The sequence below is a fragment of the Chinchilla lanigera genome, unplaced genomic scaffold (genome assembly GCF_000276665.1).
Source record: "Chinchilla lanigera isolate Chin_1 unplaced genomic scaffold, ChiLan1.0 scaffold00049, whole genome shotgun sequence".
NCBI lineage: Eukaryota > Metazoa > Chordata > Mammalia > Rodentia > Chinchillidae > Chinchilla > Chinchilla lanigera.
In genome coordinates this window covers 7,083,598-7,109,375 of record NW_004955450.1, presented here as the reverse complement: position 1 = coordinate 7,109,375, position 25,778 = coordinate 7,083,598, and the positions used below count along the sequence as shown (strand labels likewise).

Here is a 25,778-nt window from a genome sequence, read left to right as displayed (position 1 = left end):
TACTCTGTGAGCCTGGCCCTTCTACCCAGATGACATGTGCTGTTACATGAATACTGTATCTTTTCCTTGATCAGGAAATTGACTCAAGTCGGAGGGAAGCAAGGGACCTTGGCAGGTGGGGCTGTGAGCACTGGTCTTGGTTTCCAGGGCCATTTGGGGGTTTGCTGGCATGCTTGAGCTTCCCCCAGTCCTGCATCTTCCTCTCTTGTCCTGTCATTCAGTGCGTGGGTGGCACTTTTGAGGAGAGAGGCTTGGTGTCTTCAATGTAGAAGTTGAAGGGAAAGCCCAGGTGTACTGTACCATGTTCCATTCACACAGTGAGGTACTTTATTCGCAAAGTATTAACTTTTTTTTTTTTTTTTTGAGACAGGGTCTCGTCATGCAATTCAGCCTGGACTTGAACTCACTATGTAGCCCAGGTTGGTCTTGAACTCACAGCAATCCTCCTGCCTCAGCCTCCTGAGTACAGAGATTCTAGGCACTTTTTTCATTATTTTATTGACTGATTGATTGATCATCAGTATTGAGAACTAAACCCTGAGCCTTTGCACTGAACTATAGTCCCAGCCCTTTAAAAAAATGTATGTATGTATGTATGTATATATGTATTTTATTAGTTTCTTGAGACAGGATCTTGCTTTGCAGTTAAGGCTGGTCTTGAACTCACTATGTAGTCCAGCCTGGTCTTAAACTCACGGCGATGCTTCTGCCTCAGCCTCCCAGAGTGCTGGGATCACAGGTGTGCACCACCACACCTGGCTTGTTGTGGGATTTAAGGACACTCCATGTGTTGCCATCACTAGCAAGTGCATATCCAATAGCTGAACAGTCTCAAACTTACCTGACCTGGTTGGAGTGAGGCAGTGACTGACCTGATGATTTCTCCATGTGGTCCTCTTTCAGGGACGCGGCCTGGGACCCCGGCCATGGCGGCACTTTGAGCAGGCCCTGGCGACAGGCAGGGGGTTTCCCCTTCTGGCCTTGCCAACCAGGCATCAAGATGCTGAGCCTGAAGCTCCCCAGGCTGTTCAGCATAGACCAGGTGCCCCAGGTACGTGCTGAGTTTGCTCCACTGGGAGTGGCCAGGGCTTGGCTTTGCAGTGAGGACGCTGCAGTCCCTTGCTCTTGGCAGCCCCCTTCCGTCCAGGGTGCCCTCTCACACCCTCTTGGGGGCGGCAGCATCTCCCTTGCAGTCACCAAACCGGAAATGAAGGGATCGCAGCCGTGGAAGCCGTAGCTCTCCTGTGACACCTGTACTCCTTCCGGAAGCAGAGTAATTGTCCGGGTTGAAGATTCAGGCTGGCGAGAGGAAGCTGAAGCAGTTGGCGGGGCAGGAGGAGGGTTTCTGGCCCCTGTGTGGGCGCTTGAAGGCAGGACGGGGCTGCAGTCACCTCTGTGGCTTTGCTGTCACCCTGGCCCCTTGCAAGAGGCCCAGGCCGGGCTTGTGTCAGGGTGATGGCAGGGGCTGGTGAGGGGCCCTTAGTGCCACCTGTTCCTGCTCTCCTGGCCATGGGAAGCCTTCTGACACACGTGTGCCTGCCGACACCGGCCTCATCGGCTTCGGGGATGACACTCTGTCATCCGTGCGCAGGAGCTGGCTGACCTCCTTCTCCCTGGAGAAGCAAACATGTCACCGCACCTCAGTGACACGTGTCTCAGTGGTGATTCCTTTCCTTGGGGACTGAAGATGACAGAGTTATTCATAGCAGGAAGTTTCACTTGGGGGGTGTCAGGGAGGCCGAGAGCCCCTGTCTGTCTGGCCGACTACAAGCACTTTTGCTTGTGTGTCCCCCACCCCACCCCCACCCCAATAATTTCTAACCAAACTCAGCACCACACGTGGGAGATTCAAAGAGACTGAACTCTGCCAGGCTGAGCCCTGGAGCCTGAGATGCGAGGCGACCCCAGGAGGTGGCAGTGGCCGCTGGGGAGCTGAGTGCAACCCATAAAGCGGGAGGCCACTTCTGCGCGGGCCTCTGCTCGACCCTGTGGAGCATTGGTGGTGGTGAGCAGCGGGACCACGGGGTGACTCCTTGATGTATTTATTTATGGTGTTTTCATTGGCTGCTTCCGGCGGGCATGATGCTACTCCACGGTATTCAGAGGACAGCTGCGTATAAATCCTGTCCTTGCCCCTGTGTGGGTCAGGAAGATTTGCAAATGGGCAGGAGCACTTGGTAAAGGTTAGGGACAGACAGTTTTACAGGGCGCTGTACTGGCCACTTCTGTCATGGAGGAGGAAGAGGTCTAGGCAGCTTCATGAAGGAGTGATCTTCTTTCCTTCCAGTCTTTTCTTTCTTTCTGTTTTAAGTACTGAGGATTGAACCCAGGGCCTTTTTACTGAGTTGCATTCTTAGCCCTGTTTAGTTTTGAGACAGGGTCTTGTTAAGTCGCTAAATTGGCTGGGCTGAGACTTGCAGTCCTCCTGCCTTAGCCTCCCAGAGTGCTGGGATCACAGGCCCGCACCACCACACCCGATGTGGCTCCATATTTATAAAGCTAAAGTCAGCAAAATATCAAGGACAACTGAATTTAATTATTATTGCACATACCTGGACATTATGTTGATGGGTCAGTGTTGTTTGAAATAGTAATGAAGCAAAAACATGTGTAGTTCATAAATTGTTACATTTATTCTATAAAATTTCTTTTTCATTTCAGCAAAAGTATGAATTATGGTGTTATAATCAACATTATCATATAGTTTGTGTTCTGTCGACAAAGATATCAAGCTAGATTACCATTCTTGATTTGTTACAATTCTTAGATAAGAAATTAAGAAATTAGTCTGGCATGGTGGCACACACCTGTAATTCCAGCACTCAGGAGGCTGAGGCAGGAGGATCACTGCAAATTTAAGGTGAGCCTGGGCTACGTGGTGAGTTCAAGGTTAACCTGAACTGCATAGCAAGACCCTGTCTCAAAAACTGACTGAGTGAGAGAGAGAGAGAGAGAGAGAGAGAGAGAGAGAGAGAGAGAGGGAATAATTCAATTGGGAGATATTTCTGGAGTTTCTGCTCAGTTTTGCTGAGGTAAAACAGTTGCAATTACCACAAGATATCCCCAGATCTACATTTAGAAACAGAAATGAATCATTGCAATAAGAGTGCATATAATTATATTAAGCCAAAAATTACTATTTTAATTTCATATAGGTCATCTCCTCATATTGCTATTTTTCCCCTCTAGAAGCAATATCTAGTTAATACCGTATTACTATTTTGTTAAGAAAAAAAAATACTATAAGGAAAGTAGAAGGATTTTCTTAGTCAGAATTATACCACAATCAGGCCAGGCATGGTGGTGCATACCTGTAATCCCCACAACTGGGAGACTTAGGCAGGAGAATCGTGGCGAGTTTGAGGCCAGCCTGGGCTACAAAGTGAGTTCAAGGCTAGCCTGAACTGCACAGTGAAACCCTGTCTCAAAAAACAAAAAGAAAAACAAAAACCCAAAACAAACAAACAAAATTATACCACAATCTACATTTTTGGTTTCTTTTTTAAATTTTATTTTCTCAGAATCTTACTTTTGTGTGCTTCATGTGTAGCTCCTCGGTTTAGAAAAATCAAAAATATTTTTTTAAATATGTATTTTTTAATCCCTTTAAAAGTGAAATAGCCAAACTGAGATTTTTTTTTTTTTTTTTTTTTTTTTTTTTTTGGACCGGCTTTTGCTAACATCATCCCATAACAAAAAAGAGCAGACAGCTCGAATTCAAAATTAATATCATTTCCCAACGAAGATGGAATTTGTTGTAGTCTTTGAGGACCTTGTGTTTGATTTCTTTCCGCCTTCACGTATTTTGTCTAAATTAAGTCGAAACGTTTACCTGCACGAATTCAGTATTCTCACTGTGTGAATTAGGCTGAAATTTGATACGCGTTTTAGCAAGCTGTTTCCCACTGGCGAGACCTGGGGAAAGGGACACAGGATCTTCAAACTGTTCCAAAGAAAGCTGTTGCTCCACTGGGAAGCAGTTCAGGCCATGTGCTGTCCGTGCCCTGCGCTAAGAATGCTTTAGGATTTTTGCTCAAATTCTCTTTGTATTAATTTTCTGCTGCTGGTTGTTATCGTTTGAATCTAGATGTCCCCCAAGAGCCTCGTGCAATCACAGGCGGGGCTTTGCAAGGTGATGAGCTGTGGAGCTCAGAGGTGACTCGCTGTTAGGAGGCGGGGCCTGGTTGGAAGAGGAGGCCCCCCTGGGGGCGTGGCCTGAAAGGGTTCGGCTTCCGGCTGGCTCCTCCCTTGTTCTGCTACTTCCTGTGCGCCATGAACTGAGGAGCTCTCTTCTGCCTTGCTGGCCTGCCTTGAAGCTAGCTGACCATGGACTGCACCCTCAACAAACTGAGCGAAAATAAACCTGTGCCCCTTTGAGTTATGGGAGTTGGGTATTGTGTCTCAGAGATGGGAAGTGACTGAGACACCGCTCTAAGAAATTACTAAAAATTTAGTGACTAAGAAAAGAAAGATAACAGAACCGAGTGTGTAGCTCAGCGGTAGAGCACTTGCCTCGCACGCACAAGGCCCTGGGTTTGAGCCCCAGTGACAAGCACAACCACCAGCACAACAAATTCATATTTAGGCTGGGGATGTGGCTCAGAAGCGTAGCTCCTGTGTAGCATGTGCAAGGCCGTGGATTTGATCTCCAGCACTACAAAAACAAAACAAAACAATTCTCTTACAGTTCTGCAGATTATTAAGTCTGACCTGGGCCAGGCTTGGCTGAAATCACTGGTGTCCGTGGAGGCTGCAGGGCAGAACCTTCCCTGCCTTTTCTAGAAGCTGCCCTCTTGCTGGCCCCTCACTTTCTCCAGGCTCAGAGCCAGCCTGGTGGCCTCTCTTTGACTGGCCTCTGCGTGTAGGCCGCTATCAGCCTCCCCAACTCTTTCCTGTGCTGGCTTTCCATGCCTGTGCGTTTGTGGTTGCCTTGTCACTCTTCCTTCTCCCTTTCTGAGATGAACTGCATTCTGGGAGGGAGTGAACTGCACTCTGGGAGGGAGTGAACTGCATTCTGGGAGGGAATGAACTGCACTCTGGGAGGGAGTGAACTGCATTCTGGGAGGGAAGGTGACAGTGCAGAGGCAGGAACAGGCTTAGGGGCTGGTGAGGAGTGCCGACTCTGACACCAGCCACCAAGTACAGTGTGACCGTGGGTGACAGGTAGATACCTGCAGAGGAAGGTTGACAAGGGTGCTGGCTTTGGGAGAGTGTTACTCAACCTTAGACCTGTATTCATTTTCTGCAGCTGCCATTAAAAAAAAAAACAAAAAACCCACAGTCCAAGGAGCTGGGAACTCAGAAAGTTAACTTTTCACATTTCTGGGGGCTAGGGATTTAGCTCAGCAGCACAGCGCCTGCGTGGCAAGCTCGAGGTCGTGAGTTCGATTCCTGGTACCGGAGAAAAACCAAAAAAATAAAAAAACTTTTCACATTTCTCTGTTGCTGGGAATCCAAGATCATGGTCTGCCATAGTGTAGATCTAAAGTGTCCCCCAAATTCTCCTATGTGGGGTGCTGTGGTCACCCATGGATTCACCCCATTGACGGATGAGTTCACGGCTGACTGTGTGGTCAGGAGGCAGGGCCTGGCTGGAGGCGGGTCCCTTGGGGGCATGGCCGAGGGGTGGATTCCTGTCCTGGCTCCTCCCTTCTCTCAGCTTCCTGGCTGCCATTCGTTGAGCACCTTTCCCTCCGCCAGCGCCCTCTGCCTTCCTGTTGCTGCCAGGGAGCCGGCTGAGCATGGACCGAAATGTGTGCCAAGAAAACCTCTCTTCTAAGTTGTAGGTGCTGGGCATGTCTTTGCAGCAGTGGGGAGGTGACTGATTAAAACAAGGTTTTGGCAGGTTTGTGTCCCTCAGAGGCCTCTGTCCCATGGTCACAGATGGCCGCCATCTCTACATCTTCACATAGTCCTGTGTTTATGCTTGCACAGGCAGGGTGCCTGTGTGAGCGCAGATCTCCTCCTAAACCCAGTGTGATGTCACATGCTTGTCACTGCTGCACTCAGGAGGCCGAGGCAGGAGGGTCAGTGCAAGTTCAAGGCCAGCCTGGGTACATAGAGCGTTCTGCTTACCAGGTGGTTGTGGATGCCATGAGCCGTGGACGGGAAATGGCGAGTGTGCCCTAACAGTGCTGCCTGCCTCCCTTCCGCACGCTGTCCCCCTTCTGCCCTCAGAACCTACTGCTCCCTACCACTGGCTCAGTTATTTCCTCCGAGGCAATACGCAGTTTAATAACTGGGATCATCAAAAGCTTATGCCTTCCCCATGGGATTTCAGATGCACAGAGGTCTGTCCCACCAGGAAGCCAACCACATGCTGAGCCCGTGGTGGCCACAAAAGGGCAAACGCAGCTGCGCCCGTCCACCCTGCACACCTGGGGCTGCTGTCTCCTAAATTGGAGGCTGCTGTGATCTCCTCTGATTTCATTTCATTCTAAATTGCCCAGCCTGTGACCGGAGATGCAAAGCGGAGTCCTGAAAATCAATTCCACAGTGGCTGCGGACTTGGGTGCCGGAGATGAGGCCGGGCTGCGGGGTGTGGAGGCAATGGCAGGTTGCTTTGGGGTCAGATTGGTTTGGGACGCAGAGCTGTTTGCAGATGTTTCCTTTGTTTCTGATGTATGTGGCACTCTTTCTTTCTTTCTATTGTCTTTTTGAGACAGGGTCTCACTATGCTGTGCAGGCTGGCCTTGAGCTCACATTGTAGCCCAGGCTGGCCTTGAACTTGCAACGATCCTCCTGCCTCAGCCTCCTGGGGTGCTGGGATTACAGGCCTGTGCCATCACGCCAGGCCTGCACGTTCTTTCATGCAGAGCCCTTTGCAAAGAGAGAGATAGCTGTTGCCTTCCCCAGCAGCAGTGGGACCAAGTGCTGGTGGTCTGATTCTGTACACAGAGGTTGGGGACTGGAGGACAGCTTGGTCTTGTTCTTCTCCTTTCACACGATTCTAGGAGTCTGCCCACCATAAGCCACGACAGAAGCAGACCTCAATGTTGAATCAAAACCTGGAAGAAATCTCAATAGCTAAGATCTGAGGCTGATTCAAATAGTATTTCTTCCTGGGACCTTGGACCAACTTGCTGCTGCCTACTCCCCGCGTGCAGTGCTGAGGCTTGAATGCAGAACCTCAGGCAGGCTAAGCCCGTGCTTTACCACAGAACCATACCCCCAGCGAGTCTGTTCGTTTGTTGTGTGGTGCAGGTTGGCCTTAACTCACTGTGAAGCCCAGGGTGGCCTCAAACTTGAGGAGATCCTCCTGCATCAGCCTCCTGAGTGCTGTGATTATCAGTGTGTGCCATCCCACATGGCTGTACTGCATGTTTTAAAATGAAGCCTGTTTCTCTCCACAGAGAAGTTAGTGATGCAAGTAAGAATCTGGGTGAAGCTGGGGTCTTTTCAGCTTTCACCACCTCATCAGGATGCATTGTAAGCTGACAGCTACCGCAGTGACTAACGTTACCATCTCTTCAGTCAGCTCACTTATGTATAATTTACTGTTCAAGGACTACAGCATCATTCATCTAAGTCACCGGTTCTTGCTGGATGTGGTGGCGCACACCTGTAATCCCAGCACTCTGAAGGCTGAGGCAGGAGGATTGTTGTGAGTTTGAGACCACAACAGTGAGCTCAAGGCCAGCCTGAACTGCATACTGAGACCCTGTTGCAAAAAAGACCAAAAAAAAGGCACTGGTTCTCAACTGGAGGAGATGTGGCCTACAGGGAACTTGGGCAGTGTCGGGGGTATATTTTTGCATGGGATGTGTTCAGGCACACCATGGGCATCTGGCATCTGGTGGGTAGAGGGCGTGCAGACCTCTAAGCAATGCATAGACCAGGGCATCACAGTAAAAACTTATGCAATCAAAATGTTGGTAGCATCAAGACAGAAATCTTGAAGCCAGGCATGGTGTGGCACAACTCTAATCCTAGCACCTTGGGAGGCTGAAGCAGGAAGATCACAAGTTCAAGGCCTGCCTCAGCAATTCTTTTATTTTTGGTACCAGGAATGGAACTCAGGACCTTGTGCTTGCCAGGCAGGTGCCTATGCCACTGAGCTATATCCCCAGCCCTTGCCTCTGCAACTGAATGAAATGCTGTCTCGTGAAATTTAGGAGGGTGTAGATCAGTGAGTGGTGGGGCACTTGGCTGGCATGGGTGAGGCCCTGGGTTCAGTCTCCAGTGTCCCCCCAGTCAAATAAAGAGCAAAGACCTTGGTCTCAGGCAACACAAAGGGAAAAAAGGCTCCTGGAATCCTAGAACTACACTGAATTACACTCACTCTTCTGTGATCTTTCCAGCTTCTTACATCTCCATAGTTCTCGTGGTGGGAGTGTAACTGACGTTCCACTTGTCTTTGTTTATTACTGTAGCCTGAGCTCGTGCCTTGTTGTCCTCTTGGTTACTTGGGTTTTTTCTTTTTTTTTTCTTTTACAGCACTGAGGATTAAACCCAGGGCCTTCGCATTGAGCTATGTTACCTCCCCCCTTTTTATTTTGAGGCAGAGACTAAGTTGCCCAGGCTGGGCTTAAACCTACAGTCCTCCTGCCTCAGCCTCCCAGAGTGCTGGGGTTTAGGCACGCACCACCATTCCCAGCTCAGTTATCATTTTGAATGGATGTGATACAGTACTCACAGGTTGGAGGGACTTGCTCGGTGAGCCGTCTGGGTGTGGGTGGCCCTGTGGCCCAGTGGTGGCTGGGCCACAGTGCGGGCATTAGCATCACGGGCCCCGTCATCAAAAGGCCTTTGTGAAGCACCTTGGGTGGCACCCTGGCACTGGGGGGCCTGCTGCAGCCCCGATCCTGGGCCCTGTGGGCTCAGACAGCAGCACATATGTTAGCCAACCACGAAGACACCTGAAAGCCAGGCTGTGGGTGCCAGGCAGAGAGGGCAAAACTGGATCTTTGGGCAACATTCATGCCAAGAGTGAGTGCATCTGGAATTCTCAGGGGATGAGGGATTTCAGGAGCTCAGCCTGGGCAGGGTGGGGGCGGTTGACAGGGTGGGGGTCGGTCGGGGTCCCAAGTTCACAGTGCCAGCTGGAGGGAGCCTGGGGGAGGCCGCCGTGCAGGCCTGAGACTCTGCGTTCTCTCCACAGGCGTTCCATGAGCGGGGCATCCTCTTTGGCTACCGGCATCCACAGAGCTCAGCCGCTGCTTGTGTGCTCAGCCTTTTCCAAATGACCAATGAGACCCTCAACATCTGGACCCACCTGCTGCCCTTCTGGTACCTTCCGCCCCCTTGACCACTCAGGACCCCAGGGGACTATGGGTCCTTTGGAACCCGGCTGAGGGTGGGAGGCCCCGTGGGTGCGGGTGAACATGTGCAGAGAGGCTGGGTCTGCCACAGAATAGCCTTAGGGCGTGGGTCCTGGTGGGATTCCAGGGAATCCCCTGAGTGCTGACTTTCATCTCCTTTAGTCTTGGAAGCTTTGTGGGACCCCTGGTTAAAACCTCACTGGCTTGAGCAAGTCACTTAATCCTTCTGAGCTTAGCACTTTGCCACCGTGAAGCAGGCGTGGCCCGTGCGATTTTCCCAGGGTGGCTGTGAGGACAGGGAGAAGAGATAGCAAAGGCACCGGGCACCAGGCAGTGGGCGCTTGGGATTGTTTTGGAAACTGCAGCACTGGGGGCCTTGGTCACACACCCACCTAACCTAAGCAGTGCGGAGCTGGGACAGGCCCACAGTCCCCTGTCACAGCACAGATCTCCTGGTGTCCGTGGGGACTGTTCTTGGACCCTGTGCCCAAATCTGTGCATATTCTTTATTATATTATGCAGAGCAGTGTCACGTCTGTGTGTCTCCTCCGCATCCTTCCACCCACCTCTAGGCTCCCGAAACTTCCCGGGACGATGTAACGCTCTGTTAGAAGCTGTCGTGCTGTCTGGCTTAGGGAACGGGGAAGGAAAAGCGTACATGCCGCGTATGGATGCAGTCTTAGCCCTTCCATATTCTGATTTGCGGTTGGTTGAGTCTGAGGATGCGGAGCCCGAAGAGAGGGTGGGGCTGTTGAGTATCAGAGCTGGGCGGGTGATGAAGGTCATCTGGGCCACGAAGATCATTCGAGACGCAGAGCTGAAGGGATCCCAGTGCGTGGGGAGGCAGCCCAGCCTGACTGCAAGTCGGAAGACACAGCTGGAGCCAGAAGCAGAGGAGGCTGGGTCCTGCAGCCACTCCACGGAGGGCCAAGGAAGCTCCTTCCCGGGGTGCTGGAGGGGGTGTAGGGTGCTCTGTAGTGACGCCTGACAGCTCAGGGGTCTGCAGCCTGAGCAAAGGGACGGCAAGGTCCTGCTAAGGGACCATTTGTCGTGTGAACTTTTTACTTGTATAAAAACTTCAAGGCACTAAACGGTAACATTGCAGAAGGGCAGTCGGGTGCCTTCTTCTCCTCCTTGGGTTACTGGGGTTGCCTGTTCCTTGTGTCGTCCTGAGCTCTTCCGGGAGTCCGAGGTGATCTGATTTGAGTGTGGAGCAAGGTTGGCTCAGGCCGGTTTGAGCTTTGTGCCGCTCCACAATGTGGGGCCCTCAGGGCCATGCACAGATCCTGGGGTGGGGCGTGGTGACTTTGCAGCTACTTTACAGTGGAGACAACCAGGCCCCCAACGCTGTAACGGCTCCCCTGCATGGGCTGGGCTCTCAGACACATCCCGACTGAGGGGCACAGAAGGGGGCGGGCAAGTGTGCCCCAAGACACCTTAAAGAAAAGAGCTCGTGGAACAGTCTTGAGATTAAATCAAAACAGGGGCTGGGGATATAGCTCAGCGGCACAAGCACCTGCCTGGCAAGTGCAAGGTCCTGAGTTCGATTCCTGTTACCTTAAAAAAAAAAAGAGAGAGAGATTAAATCAAAACAAAACACAAAAACCAGTTAAGTTTGCTGAAGCTCCCTGCTGGGGCAGGAGGAGAAAGCCCCATGGTGTAGCCAGAGGGCTGACACTCTTTTTCCTAGGGTAAATCTTTGCAGTCTCCTTCCCAAGAGGGAGCTGGCTTCCCAGCAGTAGTGAGGTGCCATGCAGGGGGAACCTGACACGCAGGTGACAGGCAGATGTGACAGAGCTGTGTGTTGTCCCTGACCTTTCTGACACTCCGAATTGCCGTGGGAGGTGGTGAGCCCCCCATCCTTGGAGGCATGCAAGCGAAGCTAGGGAATCACTCAAGCAAGATGCTATAAGAGGGATTCCAACCTCCCTGGCATGTGGCATTTCCCTAAAATGAAGACTTGCTTGCTAGTAGGGTAAGGTGTCTAAGCGGAGCCGGTGGCCCGTGCTGTGTTTCAGGTTCTTTGCATGGAGGTTTGTGACTGCGCTGTGTGTGACAGACATCCAGAATGACAGCTACTCATGGCCGATGCTTGTGTACATGTGCACCAGCTGCGTGTACCCCCTGGCGTCCAGCTGTGCGCACACCTTCAGCTCCATGTCCAAGAACGCCCGGCACATCTGCTACTTCCTGGACTACGGCGCAGTGAATCTCTTCAGCCTGGGTACGTGGCCTGCTTGGCACCCACACCTGTCGAGCTGGGCTCCCAGCAGGGCATTCGCGGGTCTGCGGGGAGTTAGGGGAGGCCAGGGCCCCGCCGAGGTGGCTGGTGAAGGTTCTGTAAGGTTCAGAGCCAGCGCCTGGCTGTCTGGGGACCCCAGCCTGGTCGCAGTGTTTGCAATTTGAGGGTGCAGATGCTCCCTCTACAGCCTACTTCCAACTCCCCGTGTGACAAGGCGGGGTACAGAGTGGGCAGGGAGATGGACAAACCATGGCGTAGGGGCTGGGGACTCAGCTCAGCAGCACAGCGCCTGCCTGGCAAGCACAACGTCGTGAGTTCGATTCCCAGTACCGGAAGAAAAAAACAAAAGACAAACCATGGCGTAGCAATTCCACTGGAGCAAAACAGGAAATGTATGTGCTGAGTGCTTGGGACGCTGGTTAATGCGAATTACTTAGTTGTAAGTTTATGTACTTTAATTTGTAATGGTGCCTGGATTTGACAGTTCAGCTCAGAGCAGCTCTGAAACTCTCCCAGTCAGCTCGAGCAGGCCAGGCTGGGCAGGTACAGCACAGCAGGGCTGGTCAGTGACACTGGACACAAACAAGGGTGTGGTCACCAAGCACGACTCCTCAGAGTGCCACAAGAATTGAGCTGAAGTTGGGGGTGGGTGTCCCCAAGTCCTGTCTTTCTCTTTACCCAGCATGCCCTCTTTTCCTGCTTCCCCTCTTCCCCTCTGCATGTGGGCATCTGTCCGTCCGTCTGTCCATCCATCCATCCATCCATCCATCCATCCATCCATCCATCCACCCACCTATCCATCCATCCATCCCAGAACCTGGCTGTAGCCTCTTGCTTCCCTGATCCTGACCCCGGTGTGAAACACTATCACAAGCACCTGTCCAGGCTGGGTACGGCGGTGCACTCATGTAATTCTAGCTACTCAGGAGGCTGAGGCAGGAGGATCATAAGCTCAAGGCCAGCCTGAGCAATTCAGGAACATCGTGTCTGAAAATAAAAAATAAAAAGAGCTTGGAATGTAGTTCAGTGATAGAGCACCCCTGGGTTTAATGCCCAGTACTTGAAAAAAATTTTTTCTTTTGTCCAGAAGGAGACGGCATCTGTCGTCTTTCCTCTTCCTCTCTCCTTTCATGTGTGTGCGTGTTTGTACATGTGTGTGAAACTCTTCCCCACCTTCCCACTCACTAAAACTGGTTGCCTCAGCCCAGCTTCCTGTCAGGCCCAGCAGGCTCCATGGGCCATTTCTCTTCTGCTCTCCTGCCAGCACTTTTTTTAAGGGCAGAGTCTCACTATGTAGTTTAGGCAGAATTCACTATGTGGCCAGGCCAGCAATCCTCCTGCCTCAGCCATCTGAGAGCTGGGATTACAGGTGTGCACCACTATGGCTGGCTGTCCTCTTTGGGCCTCCTGTGCACCGTGCCTCAGTTGTGGTCATCATAACCCCTATCCAAAGCCCTTCTGAGGTCCCTACTGCCGGCGGGAGGAAGCTGCCTCTGTGGGGCCTGGCACCCAGCCCTCCCTGCCCTCGGGCTCCTGTCCTGAGGCTTTGGCCAGCTCTGCTGTAGCGTGGGGCAGGTCTGAGGCCCCGGGTGCTTGTATTGCCCATGGTGCTTGGTGCACACCTTTGCTTGTCAGCATCCACCGGGCAGAGGCAGGGTCTGGGAAGGGCTCAGCTGCCCAAGGCTCCCCTGGGAGACTTGGGGAGCATGGCCTCTCTCAGAGTGACAACTTTGATAGATAGAGTTGTCAGGAGCAGAGGCTGGGGCTGTGTGGCCGCGGCCCACCCTGGTTCTTGATGTCAGGGACTCACCATGACCTTGGGCTGACACTCACTAAGGACAGTGGCCTCCCTGTCCTTCCCAAGAGAGGCTTCAACTGCAGGGCTCTAGAAGACCCCAGACCTGGAACAGAACCCCACACCCAGCCTCCTCTCCTCTCTCACGCCCTCTCAGCCCAGTGTCCCTGAAGGGCAGGTGAGCTGTGACACTCAGACTTGAGCCGGCCACAGTGGCGGCAGCAGGGTCAGGAGCAGGGACTCTTGCTAAGGTGCCTGCTTGAGGCTTGGCTTTGCTCCATGCTGGCTGTGTGACCCTTGGTGAGATACTGGCCCTCTCTGTGCTTAAGGATTAAATGAGCTCATCCTCAGTGCTTGGCTTTGAGTGGGCAGAGGAGCGACGGGAGGTGGTCAGGGGTCCCTGTGGTCCCCAGGCCTGGCTTCCTTCCCACCGGGCTTCTTCCTGCAGGCTCGGCCATCGCCTACTCCGCGTACACCTTCCCGGACGAGCTGGTGCACACGGCCTTCCGGGAGTACTACGTGGCCCTGGCTGTGTTCAACACCAGCCTCAGCACCGGCCTCTCCTGCTATTCCAGGTACCGGCTGGGAGGGGGCTGGGAAGGGGCGATGGGGTGCAGACTCTGATCCTGGGGCCCCGAGGCGGTGCCGTGGCAGGCACCTGCGTGGCCTCACCAGGCCCTTTCTGGCGATGCAGGGAGGAGCGACAACTTTGATAGATAGAGTTGTCAGGAGCAGGCCAGCAATCCTCCTGCCCTGACCCTTGCAGCGTGCCAGGCAGAAGGAGGGACATCCGCAGACTCCCCAGAAGTCCCAGAAGGGGCTGTCCCTTCCTTGAGAGTGTAGCAGGCAGTGTCGCCTGGCTGGGGACACAGGGTCCTTCCAGTGACCTCCGGCCTGAGCGTGGAGGGAAGGAGGGGCCTTTGGGTTCAGGTGATGGAGGAAGCAAGGAGCCCGAGGCCACTGAGCGGCCCGGGGAGGGCAGGGGAGCGCAGGCACCTGCGGCCCCCTGGGAAGGAACTTCATGGACTCGGCTTCCAGGCCTGCAGGGCTGCCAGGGGCCCAGGAGGGGACAGTGGCCATCTCTCTTCCCCTGTCCCCAGGTCCTCAGGGTTTCCCGGCTCTTGCCAGGCCTGTCCCATTCCCATGCCCCCTCTGCCTCCCATGTTGGGGAGTGACAGAGCCGCTGGCCCTGGTGACTTCCGGACAGGAGGGCAGAGAGCAGGGCACGGACCCCCTGGTGGGACAGACCTGCGGCGCAGCCTGGCGCCCCGCACTTGGTTCCTGGGATGGAGGAATTGGTTCAGATGAGCGTGCTCTAGACAGCGGCCTCCGTGTGCTGTAGCATTGGAGAGGTGGGATGAGAAAATGCACCTGCCCGTGCTGCCCACTGCCCAGATTCCAGCCAGCTGGCCCTGCCGAAGTCCTCGAATTCCAGATGCTAATCCAGCTGTGACACAAGAGATCTCTGATCAACCCTGTCTAAAGGGAAGCTTCTCCCCCAGTCTAGTGTTTCTGGCCACCCTCGTTCTGGACACAGGAGGCCTGGCTCCCTAAAAACCAGCCCTCATCCTAGAATGCCGAGATGGGTTGGGCGTGTGGGGCGCTCTGGAGGTCGCTCCTGGAACCTCCGGCTGTGGCGCCACCCTGTGGCCGGATGTGGAATTGCACCGTGGTACTGGGACTCTAGCGCTTCTGCCTTTTCCCCTCTGCGGCTGTCTCTCGTTCTTTTTCTGTTTTTCTCACCTGTAAGCTCGGCTCTGCAGCTGGACAGGCTGGTCCGTGTGCCCCTGGGGAAACACTTTACGCAGGCCAGGTTCGATGCTGTCTCAAGTCGCAGGAAGGCCTTGTGCTTGGGTGAGCGGCCCCAGGGAACGCAGCTCTTTCTGGAAAATGGCTTGTGGTGGCTGTCAGCGCACCAGGACCCGCCGTGCTCGGCCAGCGTCTGCCAGGGTAGACTGAGGCAGGTGCCCTGGCCACGGGGTTGTGGCCCTGGGTCAGGGGTGCAGGAGGGAGCAGGGCTATGAGGAAGTGGGGAGCCCACTGCTGCGGGCTGACTCCTTGCTCACTGGATTTTAGGCAAAGCACCCGGAGCTTCCGGTCCCTCCTTTCCGGCCCAGCATAGCCAGGGATGGGGAGAGGAGGGGACAGAGACCCGCACGTGTGCTTTGTCCAAACTGCATCTACGAGTCAGGCTTTGCGGGCCTCTGGTCACCCCGGGACCTGGCCCGTGCGTCCAGCGCCTGCGCTGTGAGCCGGGAGCAGTCGCACACCCACTCAGGTCACCTGCGAGGCCTTGGGGTGCAGGGAGGCCAGGAGGCCCAACTCTGTGATTGTGGGACTGTGTGGCCTCCCTTCCCGCGACGTTTGTGGTTTCGTGGAGGCCGTGCTTCCTGCTTGGGGGTGGGGAACTGCGGGCCCTCGCTTTCCTCCTCGCCCTGCCGGCTTCTCCTCCTTCTGCACCCCAACCCTGCCATGCTTCCCAGGCGAAGGCAGGGCCAGGAGAGAAGAAAGCTGCTGCCAGCTAGAGGGAGGCTGGAGTGCGTCCCTGGAGCTGGGTGTGTCTCGGGGTCCGGGGTGGCCTCTCCCTTCCCTGGAACAGGAGTCACTGCCCTCAGGGCTGGGGGATGGGCCTCAGGCAGCTTTGCAGCAGGGTGTGGGGAGCGGGACCTGCCAGCCGCGCCTCTGCCCTTGGGGAGGACTCTCCAGCTGCTGATAGGATCCCTGCGGCCCCTGTGCTGGGGAAGGCAGCTGCTGCAGCTGGAGTGCTGTCATGTGGCTGTCCTGGTTCACCAGCGCCAGGGGGAGTGCTAGGGTTGCAGGACCCGGTGGGAGCAGCAGATGGTGCTGGAGAGAGGGCAGGCCGTGCCCACTTGAGGGCTGGGGCAGAGGGTCTAGGGCGGCGGCAGAGCACGGGACCAGGGCGGAGCTGCTGGTGAAGGCTGGGAGGTCAGGGCCTTCTGTGGCTTCTCCCTGCCACCCATGCTGCGCCTGGGGTCCCCATCTGCAGCCCTGTGGGAGAACCCCGCACCCCACCCCGGCAGGGACAGCAGGGGCCGGGGCGGGGGCCGCCGGCCACAGAAGCTTGGGCGCAGGGCTTGCGCTTTGTGGGAGGCGGCGCGGTTTGCAGTGTGCGCATGCGCGAGTTCCTGAAATTCCGTCTCTGTCTCCCCCCACTCCCTCCCTGACTTAGGTTCCTCGAAGCCCAAAAGCCCGGGCTTTCCAAGCTGCTGCGCCTCCTGGCCTTCGCGTACCCCTACATCTGGGACTCCCTCCCCCTCTTCTACAGGGTAAGCAGCTGGGGCTCCTCCAATGTTGGTGGCAGCGGGCGTCCAGGGAGCCTCCGCTGCTGGGGGCCCGGCACCCACGCTGGCACCGCAGGGCCCGCGGAGCTGGTAGTGGGATAGGGCTGGCAGCCGGGGGTTTGCTGAGGGGAGCAGGCAGTGGGCTCTGGAGGCGAATCTCTGCTCCTTGCTGCCAGTCCCGGTCAAAACCCCTGTGCCTTGACGTGCCCCCTCTGTGAGATGCTGTCACGCCCCTGCCGGGCTGTGGGGAGGATTCTGAGATACCGTGTAGAGCGCCACCTGGTGGCGAGAGTCCCTTCACGCATTATCTTATGTTACCAGTTTATGTGTGATTGCTATTGAAGGAAAGGTATGAATAAGGGTCTTAGAGGACAGACAGAGCCGGTGTGCTGGTGCGCGCCTGTAATCCTAGCATTCGGGAGGCTGAGGCAGGAGGATCACCACTGAGTTGGATGCCAGCCTGGGTTATATAGTGAGTTCAAGACCAGCCTGAACTAATACTGAGATTCTGTCTCAAAATAAAAATAAGACCAAAAAAATGAGTTTAGATGTGAATAGACAACTTTCTACGCTACCGACTGCTACTCCCAGAAAGAGTAGCAAAAATACACAGGATGATTTTTCTTTTCCCTTCCTTTTTTCCCTCCCTGCCTCCATCCCTCCGTCCCTTCCTTCTTTCCTTCCTTCTCTTCCCCTACCCCTCCTTCTCTTTTCTTTTCCTTCTGTAATTGAATAACCCGAGGCCCGAGGAGCATGAGGGGCTTGAGACAGAGCTCGCTTGGGCCTCACCTGGTTCACCTGGAGCAGGAGTCCTGCCTCCCCATCTTGCTTGTCCTCCCCCGGGCGAGGGCCTGAGATGTGCGGGCCTCCTGCTGGTTCCGAGAAGGGAGAGGCCGGAGGCCTGGCCTCCCCTCAGGGCCCGCTGTTTCCCTAAACACCTGCAGCTCTTCCTGTTCCCGGGGATAAGCGCACAGAACGAAGCCGTCTTGTACCACTGGAGGCACACGGCCATGACGCTGCTGGCCTCTTTCCTGTACTCCGCACACCTGCCCGAGCGCCTGGCCCCGGGCCGCTTTGACTTCATCGGTGAGTGTGCGGGGCCAGGCCACCCTGACCCTTGTGGCTGCAGAGGACTGGGGAGGGGAGGACCTGCAGGGCAGGGACAGAAGCCACTCTGGGTGTCACTGTCCACACCCAGGGCTCCCGCCTGCCTGGCCGCTGCCCACCACACTTAGATGAAGTAGAGAGGGGACTGCGGACTGAATTGGGGGCTATAGGGAAAAGTACCCAGGCGTCCTTGTCAGCACTCCGGCTTCTTGAATACTCTCTTGCTCACCTCTGGCCTGTCCTCTCGGGCCAGGGGGCAGAGCCAGGTGATGGCAGATGGTCACCAGGTGTTGGGGGAGGCCCTGGTCCGGAGTCACCGGCTGTGCTGTGGTGGAAGCCCTGCCCACGCTCAGAGCCAGGCCCCCACGGGAGCCGATGGCCCGGCCCAGTGGCCCCAAGCAGGGCCCCTTGCATTCCTGCCAGGCACGGGGAGGAGCGGTCACTTTGCTGCGGGACACGCAGACTGGGGGGCATGCGCGGCCCCTGACTTCAGCCTGAACAGGCCAGGGTGGCACCTCAGGCATCCCTTCTTCCCAAGGACACGGAGGGGCCCTGAGGAACTCGTCAGACATCCACTTTGACTCTTGGCGGCCCTCCTTTTGGCCTCTGCTCCTGCCGGGGGCCAGGCTGCTCTGGCTGGGTGGCGCCTCGGAGTCTTCTGGGTTAGGTCCTGGTTACCACACAGAGCTTTCCTTCTTGTCTCACCGAAAGAGAATCCGTTGTTTTGTTCTGTTTTATTTTTTCTATTTATTTTGTTTTGTTTTATTGTACTTTTGTTTTTCTGCGAGAGGGTCTCACTATATATAGCCCAGGCTGGCTTCAAACTCACTGTGATCTTCTTGCCTCAGCCTCCGGAGAGCTGCGATTACAGGTGTGCAACACCACGCCTGGCTCGTATTGCCTTTTTTTTTTTTTTTTTTTTTGTCTTTTTGAGACAGGGTCTTGCTATGCAGTTCAGGGTGGCCTTGAGCTCACTTTGTAGCCCAGGCTGGTCTCGAACTTGCAATGATCCTCCTGCCTCAGCCTCCCAAGTGCTGGGATTACAGGTGTGCATCACCATGCCCAGCCTCATATTGCCTTTTTTTTTTTAAATTTTTTGTTTGTTTGTTTATTTGCCGGTACCTGGAATCGAACTCCCAACCTCGCACTTGCCAGGCAGGCGCTGTGAGGCTGAGCTAAATCCCCAGCCCGCTCATATTGCTTTTTAAAGATACATTTATTTAAAAAAAAAAAAGGTAGATGTATTAAGGTATATTTTATGGATTAAATAATATCCCAATGTCGAGCAGACAACTCAATATTTTTAGTCTATCGACCCAGTTGTACAGTGGTCACTGCTGATCCATTTTATTTATTTATTTTTTGTTTTTGTTTTGTTTTTTTGTGGTATCGGGAATCGAACTCACGACGTCGCACTTGCCAGGCAGGTGCTGTGCCGCTGAGCTAAATTCCCAGCCCCTGCTGATCCATTTTAGAAGACCTTCGTCACCCCAGCATCACCCCGGGTGCCCCGGGACTGTCAGTCCCCATCCCCACCTTTGCCCGGGGCTACCTCTGAATGTCCTGACATCCTCCGGGTGGTCTCAGCATCCCCTAGGGTCCCACCCTTAGCCGAGTGGTGAGCACCCTGCCCCTTGTGTGTCTGCCGCAGGTCACAGCCACCAGCTGTTCCACGTGTGCGTGATCCTGGCCACGCACATGCAGACGGAGGCCATCCTGCTGGACAAGGCGCTGAGGAAGGAGTGGCTGCTGGCCGCGTCCCAGCCCCTCTCCCTCTTGCAGATCGCCGCTGCCCTGCTCGCGTGCCTCCTCTTTAGCCTCGGCAACATCGTGTACTTCTCTGCTGCGCTGTATCGGACTCCGGAGGCAGAGTTACAGAGAAAGGAAACATGAAGCTCTCAGGACAGAAGCTTCCTGTCGGTGTCACTGCTAGGCAGCGACTCTCAGCTGCTGTGAGCTGGCGATGTGGTGCTGGCTTACAGAGGCCAAACGGTCCCCGAGGACTCCAGGGTGCTTTTGACTGGGTTCACGTCGTTGAAGGGTATTTAACTCGAAGATTTCTCTAAATGGGCACTGATTCTATATATATATATATCTTTTTTTTTTTTTTTTGTACTGAGAATCAAACTCAGGACCTTGCACTTGCCAGGGAGGCACTGTCCCATTGAGCTATGTCCCCAGCCCTGGGCACAGATTCTGGATGTGTGATTTTAAAATGGGCACAAGTAAGTCTTTCTTTTCTCTCTTTAATGTGGTATGTACTGAGAATTGAACTCAGGGCCTTGGCACTGTGCTATACCCTGGCCTTCTTTAAATGTTTTTATTTTGAGACAGGAGCTCATTAAATTGCCCAGGCTGGGTTCAAACTTGCAGTCCTCCTGCCTCAGCCTCCCAGAATGCTGGGATTATAGGCATGCGCCTCTACCCCGGCTGCTTCACTCTTTAAAAACTCAAGTTCCTTTGGTGAACTTCACGTAAGGAAGCTTCTTCCAAGGCTCCCAGCATGGCCTGGCAGCTCCTTTGGGAAAACGAGCAGGAAAGGTCCCTAGGACGACCTGGGAAAGAGGAAGGAGCTGTGGGGACTGGGGGACATTCAGAATTCAGAGACACCACCTCAGTGAGGGAATGAACCAGAGTGGAAGCCTCCCACAAGTCCACTCTGCCTTCAGAGCGCAAGTTTCTATATCATAATGGATTTGGCGATTCTCCTGCCTCAGCCTCCTGAGTGCTGGGAATTGGTTCTGTTTATTTAAATCCGCAGCCTGTGGCTGGGTGTTGAGCTATAAAGTATTATGCAGTGTGTCTCACTGTGGGGGTTGGGGAGCGGATTCCGACTGGTTACATTCATTGTTACTTTTGTAACCCAAAGGGAGGACTGTGGAGATGCAACATATTTGCGGTTGCTTAGGGTTTCCAAAGCTGCTGCTGAGTTTAGGATTCCGCGTGCAGGATGTTAAAGACCTTGCCAGTGTGACAGCCGCATGTTGCATCCTCCAGCTGTACTGTGAGTCAGAAACACCAGCTAAAGCTTGCAACAAATGCAGATTCCCAGGTGACGCGGGGACTCTGCTTCACTGGCTGAGATGTACATCGTCTATCCCAGAGCAAGTCCCTCTGATCATTCCGGTGCAGGGGGGCCAGGGGTGTAACTTGAAGTCACGCTGGTGTCACACACTCCCAAGGGGCTGGGCTCTATCAGCTTTGCTTTGGTGGATGCCAAGTTTCGGCCACTGAGCTCCTCAGGGCGTATCACCCACATTTTTTCTCCATAAAAATGGAGTCTCATGGGTCAAACCTCTTCCAGAAAGAAGGACTAAATAAAGCTGGGGGATTACGGAGGAGGCGTCTCACGTTTGCATGTCTGATACCAAGTACTATCGCAAACACTCTGGCAGAACCACAACCTGGCACAGCAAAATACTTCTGCAAGGGCAGCTAAGCAGCAGCCGCCCGACCGGCCTCACGTGGACGCCGTCTCTGCGGTGGGTCCTCGGGGCCGAAGACTGCTGTACTGTTTTGAAAACAAGGCAGAGAATCCGCCTCTTCTGGCCTTCAAAGATGTCCTCGTGCTTTGACCTCCTTGAACAAGCACACAGGGCTCTCAGCACCAGTACCCCCAGCCATGCCCGCTCCCAAATAAACCCATTATCTTTGGGGCATCTGCTGTCGACCTTGACAGCGTTGTAACATGGGCACTGTCTCATTGGCGGCATTACTAATTAAAGCTCAGGATTTTATGGTGTTTTTGGGTGTGCAGAAACGCTCACACCAGACAGTTTGTGCCCGACCGCACATCCATCCAACGCCTGGCCTGCACTTCGCAATGCAAGACCCACTCCGCTGACTCAGAAAGACCCCCATGTCTCAGCCTCCTGCCTGTACGATAGGCTGCCCTGTCTGAGCTCAGCGTCTGATCCTCTGAAGAGAGCTGACAATTCATGTCGGATAACGGTGGCCAAGAAATATAATTGCATTATTTTAGCATCTATCTACTTCCTGTGGAGAAGGGCGGGCTGTTAAAGTTACACAGGCTGGTAAATCTGGGGCACGTGGATGGCAAGCTGCAGGAAGAATTTTGCCTTTGGGCAACGACCTGATGCGGCTGGTAGAATGCTGCACCCGCAGGGTCTGTGGGCTTCTGCTGCTTCTCTCTTTCACAACTCCAGTTTTTTTCTTTTCTTTTCAGAGAGGGTCTTTCTATGTCAGTCAGGCTGGCCTTGAACTCATGGAGACCCTCTTGCCTCAGCCTTCTAAGTGCTGGGATTATAGCCTGTACTACCACACATGGTTTATAATTCTAATTTTATATATAAAATATTATATATATATATTTGGGTTTTTTTGAGACAGGGTTTCACTATGCAGTTCAGGCTGGCCTCAAACTTGCAGCATCCTCCTGCCTCATCCTCCCAAGTGCTGAGATTACAGGCATGTGCCATCATGCCCAGCCTATAATTCTAATTTTATAGAGAAAAGTATAAACACCCTTTTTTAGCAATGTGAAAGACAAAGTGTTTCAAATTCTCACTTATAGGTAATAAAATAATGTTTTCAGTTTAGTATAGAAATAGCTGGAAGATTGGGGTGATCAGTGTAAGGAATTTTAGAATATTTAATCTTTGCTTATGCTACTTTTTCAGCATGAATCAACAGAATAAGATCAAGTGTTTCACAATAGGTTTTTTTGTTTTTTGTTTTTGTCTTTTTGAGACAGGGTCTCACTATGCAGTTCAGGGCTGGCTTTGAGCTCACTTTGCAGTCCAGACTGGTCTCAAACTCACAACGATCCTCCTGCCTCAGCCCCCTGAGTGCTGGGATTGCAGGCATGCGCCACCACACCCAGTTGTTTTCTTAAATTTGGTGAACTTTAGTACTATTTTATGCTTTTGGACAATGTCATCAATTGCATTTTTTAAATAATTTTTGAGACAGGTCTTACTATGCAGTTCAGGCTGGCCTTGAGCTCATGAAGATTCTCCTGACTCAGCCTCCTGAGCACAGGTACTGGGATTACAGGTGTGTACCACGGCTCCTGGCTGCAATTTTATAATGGTTATGTAGGGCACCAATTGTAAGATTCTAATGTGGAACAAGAGTGGGTTCACATACACTAATTTCCATTAAGTATTAAGTAACAGACATTAGATGTCTAATGTGGGTATTGTTTCACCAAGCCATCTCAGAAAGCCAAAGTTGTTGGCAAGGAGTTGGCTGAAGACCTCACTGGAGATTTTGTTTTATTTTTGTTTTACTTTTGTTTTTGTTTGATTTTTGAGGCCTTGAAGTCACAGTGATCCTCCTGCCTCAGCTTCCCAAGTGCTGGGATCACAGGAGTGTGCCACCATGCCCAGTTTGGAGATGTTCTTTACTGCGGCATTCTCAGCTCTTAGAAAATGTCTTGAACTGGGAGTAGTGGCGCACGCCTGTAACCCTAGCCCTTGGGAGGCTGAGGCAGGAGGATCACTGCACCTTCAAGGCCAGCTTGAACTACACAGCAAAACCCTATCTCAAAAAAAAAAGTATCTTGAGCCCAGTGTTGTGGCGCATGCCTGTAATCCCAGCACTTGGGAGGCTGAGGCCAGAGGATGGCCATGAGTTCAAAGCCAACCTGGGCTACATAGTGAGACCCTGGCTCAAAAAAGTAAAGAAAAGAAAAGGTCTCAGTACACTGTGGCATGTGACACTGCCATGTGACAGCGGTCACCATGGCCCTCTCAAGGCCTGGCAAAGCAGGTCCCTTCCCTTTCCCTTGCCTGAGAAGCATGAAGGGCACTGAATACCTTTGAATGCAGTTCCTTGGTGAACTGCATCTTCCTTGCTTATTTTCCATTGCTTAGGTTTTAGAGAATAATTCATGTTTTTTTCCTCCGTTACTGGCGATGGAACCTGGGGCCTAGGCAAGTTCTCTACCACTACACTACAGCCTTAGCCATTTTGATTTTATTTTCGCAGTCCTGGGGACTGAGCCCAGAGGGGCTCTACCACTACTCTATATCCCCACCCCTTTTTGTTTTTTGTTTTGAAACAAGGTCTTACTAAGCTGCCCCGGCTGCGTGTGAACTTGCAATTCTTCTGCCTCAGCCTCCCCAGGGCTGGAATCACAGGGCTGTACCACCAACCACATCCAGCTTGTTTTAAAGAACAAATGTGTGGTTGGTAGAATGCTGTGGGAAATGTGGCTTTCTGAGTGCAAGGGATCTAAATATTTGATTCAATGCAATCTTTCTTGAAGTGCTTTCCCTTGTTCCAAGAGCCTGACTTCCTGCTCAGCAGTCCACGGCAAACACCCACTCCCGACGTGGTCAGGGTCCACCAATTTACGACTGATATTTCTGAACTGTGTATAGAGAAAGAAAATAAAAAGGGTGCATTCATAAGGTCATCCTGATTCCCTTCTGGTTTGGTCTCATTTTACCTGCCGCGCTGCAGACACACGGTCCTCAGGCCCAGAAGAGATCCCTGCGCGTGTCTATGGGGATCCTGAGCAAACCAAACAGGTCCTCCCTCGCGGAGCCAGCATTCTGGCTGGGCAGAGACAGGCACGCAAATTGAGAAAATCCCAAGAGCCTAGCGGAAACAGGCTGGTGGAGGGTTTGGGGAGGGCCGGGCAGCGCAGGTGACCCGGATGTGCTGCGCTAAGGCAACACCTAGGAGGCTCCAGGGGCAGGAGGAGCCAGGCTTCGGAGGCACTGCCGGTACTACACACTCCTCAGGTGCAGGAGGCTGGTGCTCCATCGCCCCCTGCTGGCAGTGCTGCTGCTTATTGAAATTACAGAAATCAGGCCGCTGTTTCCGTGCTCGGCTCTGGAAGAACAGAGTGGCCTCTTTTTTTGGTCTTTTTGAGACAGAGTTTCACTATGCAGTTCAGGCTGGCCTTAAACTCGCTATGTGTGGGCCGGGGATATCGTTCAGCCGTACAGCACCTGCCTGGCAAGTGCAAGGTCCTCAGTTCAATTCCCAGTATTAAAAAAAGAAAAAAGAAAAAAACAAAAACTCTGACTATATAGCCCAGGCTGGACTCGAACTTGCAGCAATCCTCCTGCCTCAGCCTCCCAAGTGTTGGGATTATAGGTATGTGCCACCACACCTGGCTGTAACTCAGTTTTAAGACATAATTTCAGACCAAGCGAAATGCCACAAAATAAACTGGAGTGAAGCACTCCTGTAATCCCTGCACTCTGGAAGGCTGAGGCAGGAGAATGGAAACTTCAATAGCTTGGGTAATTTAATGACTTAGCAAGACTGTGTCTCAGAAATAAAATTTAGCCAGGTGCGGTGGCACACGCCTGTGAGCCCAGCACTCAGGAGGCTGAAGCAGGAGGACTGCTGTGAGTCGGCAGTCCAAGGGTCACGACTAGAGACATACAGCACAGGGATGCACACACCCCCAAAGCTTTAAAGTGAGGGAAAGAAGATTCTGGATAAGGCAAACGATAGGGAAGGGAATCAGAAACGCGCTGGCAAGGGTTGGGCGTAGAGGAACGAGCGGCACAATGGGATTTCTGAGTATACAGGAAATATAATTTATTAAGATCAAAAAAATTAAGATTTGTTATTTGTATGTACCATCTCCACCGTCAGCATAATCATTATGGATTGCAAATATGCGCTAATGAAAATAAAAGTAAAAGATTAAGAAGTATATATTTGATTGTGGTGGTGGTGGTAGGATTGTATGTGTTGGTCAAATGGCATAGACCAGTACACCTGAGAGGGACCTCCCGCCGGTCTTGAGTCCGCTCACCTTTTCCGACTCGTCGCCTAGGAGATGAGCACCACTTCCGGCAGCGCGCGCTCCGCGAGGCCCCGCCCCTTCCTCGTGAGCGGGCACTGATTGGCCCATTTAAACAGCGCCCGGCGGGAGCGCGCTGGGCCTCTGGGCGACGCGGCGGGCTTTTCGCAGCCGAGTCCGTGTGGCCTCCTCCCGGCGTCTGCCTCCTCGCCCGGCCGATCCCCGCGTGTGCGGCCCACGGAACCTGGTGCCATGGAGGCAGCGTGAGTCCGGGACGGCCGAGGGGGTGGGGGCCGGCGGGAGCGGGGTCAGGTGCGGCGCCCCGCGGACCGAGACCCCG

General features: G+C 53.4%; 2 protein-coding genes across 7 annotated transcripts in view; both read left to right on the top strand.

Moving 5' to 3' along the window:
• The first annotated feature begins 394 nt into the window (after positions 1–394).
• Positions 395–19,855, top strand: Paqr5 (progestin and adipoQ receptor family member V). 3 transcript variants are annotated; one of them, XM_005393661.2, is made up of 8 exons: positions 395–419; positions 904–1,051; positions 9,101–9,228; positions 11,279–11,484; positions 13,746–13,872; positions 16,488–16,584; positions 17,544–17,685; positions 19,358–19,855. In XM_005393661.2, the coding sequence occupies exons 2-8, from the start codon at positions 1,001–1,003 to the stop codon at positions 19,597–19,599; spliced, it is 993 nt and encodes a 330-aa protein (XP_005393718.1). In that variant the 5' UTR covers positions 395–419; positions 904–1,000; the 3' UTR covers positions 19,600–19,855. The 3 variants fall into 3 exon arrangements, with proteins under 3 accessions (XP_005393718.1, XP_013374495.1, XP_005393719.1); XM_013519041.1 differs by lacking the exons at positions 395–419; positions 904–1,051 and adding an exon at positions 8,559–8,655; XM_005393662.2 differs by lacking the exons at positions 395–419; positions 904–1,051 and adding an exon at positions 8,802–8,928.
• A 5,702-nt stretch (positions 19,856–25,557) lies between these two features.
• Kif23 (kinesin family member 23) overlaps positions 25,558–25,778 on the top strand; it is a 23,579-nt gene continuing 23,358 nt past the window's right edge. For all 4 annotated transcript variants that reach the window (XM_013519021.1, XM_013519020.1, XM_013519019.1 and 1 more), the window contains exon 1: positions 25,558–25,701. In XM_013519021.1, the coding sequence (XP_013374475.1) occupies positions 25,691–25,701 (11 nt within the window). In that variant the 5' untranslated portion in view covers positions 25,558–25,690. The remainder of the gene's footprint in view (positions 25,702–25,778) is intronic.

What these genes read in the sequence shown, in the direction of transcription:
- Paqr5 (XM_005393661.2), top strand. Translation starts at nt 1,001, where the DNA reads ATGCTGAGCCTGAAGCTCCCCAGGCTGTTCAGCATAGACCAGGTGCCC. An exon ending in AGTGAATCTCTTCAGCCTGG is followed by an intron (nt 11,485 to 13,745) that starts GTACGTGGCCTG and finishes TTCTTCCTGCAG; the next exon opens with GCTCGGCCATCGCCTACTCC. An exon ending in GGCCTCTCCTGCTATTCCAG is followed by an intron (nt 13,873 to 16,487) that starts GTACCGGCTGGG and finishes TCCCTGACTTAG; the next exon opens with GTTCCTCGAAGCCCAAAAGC.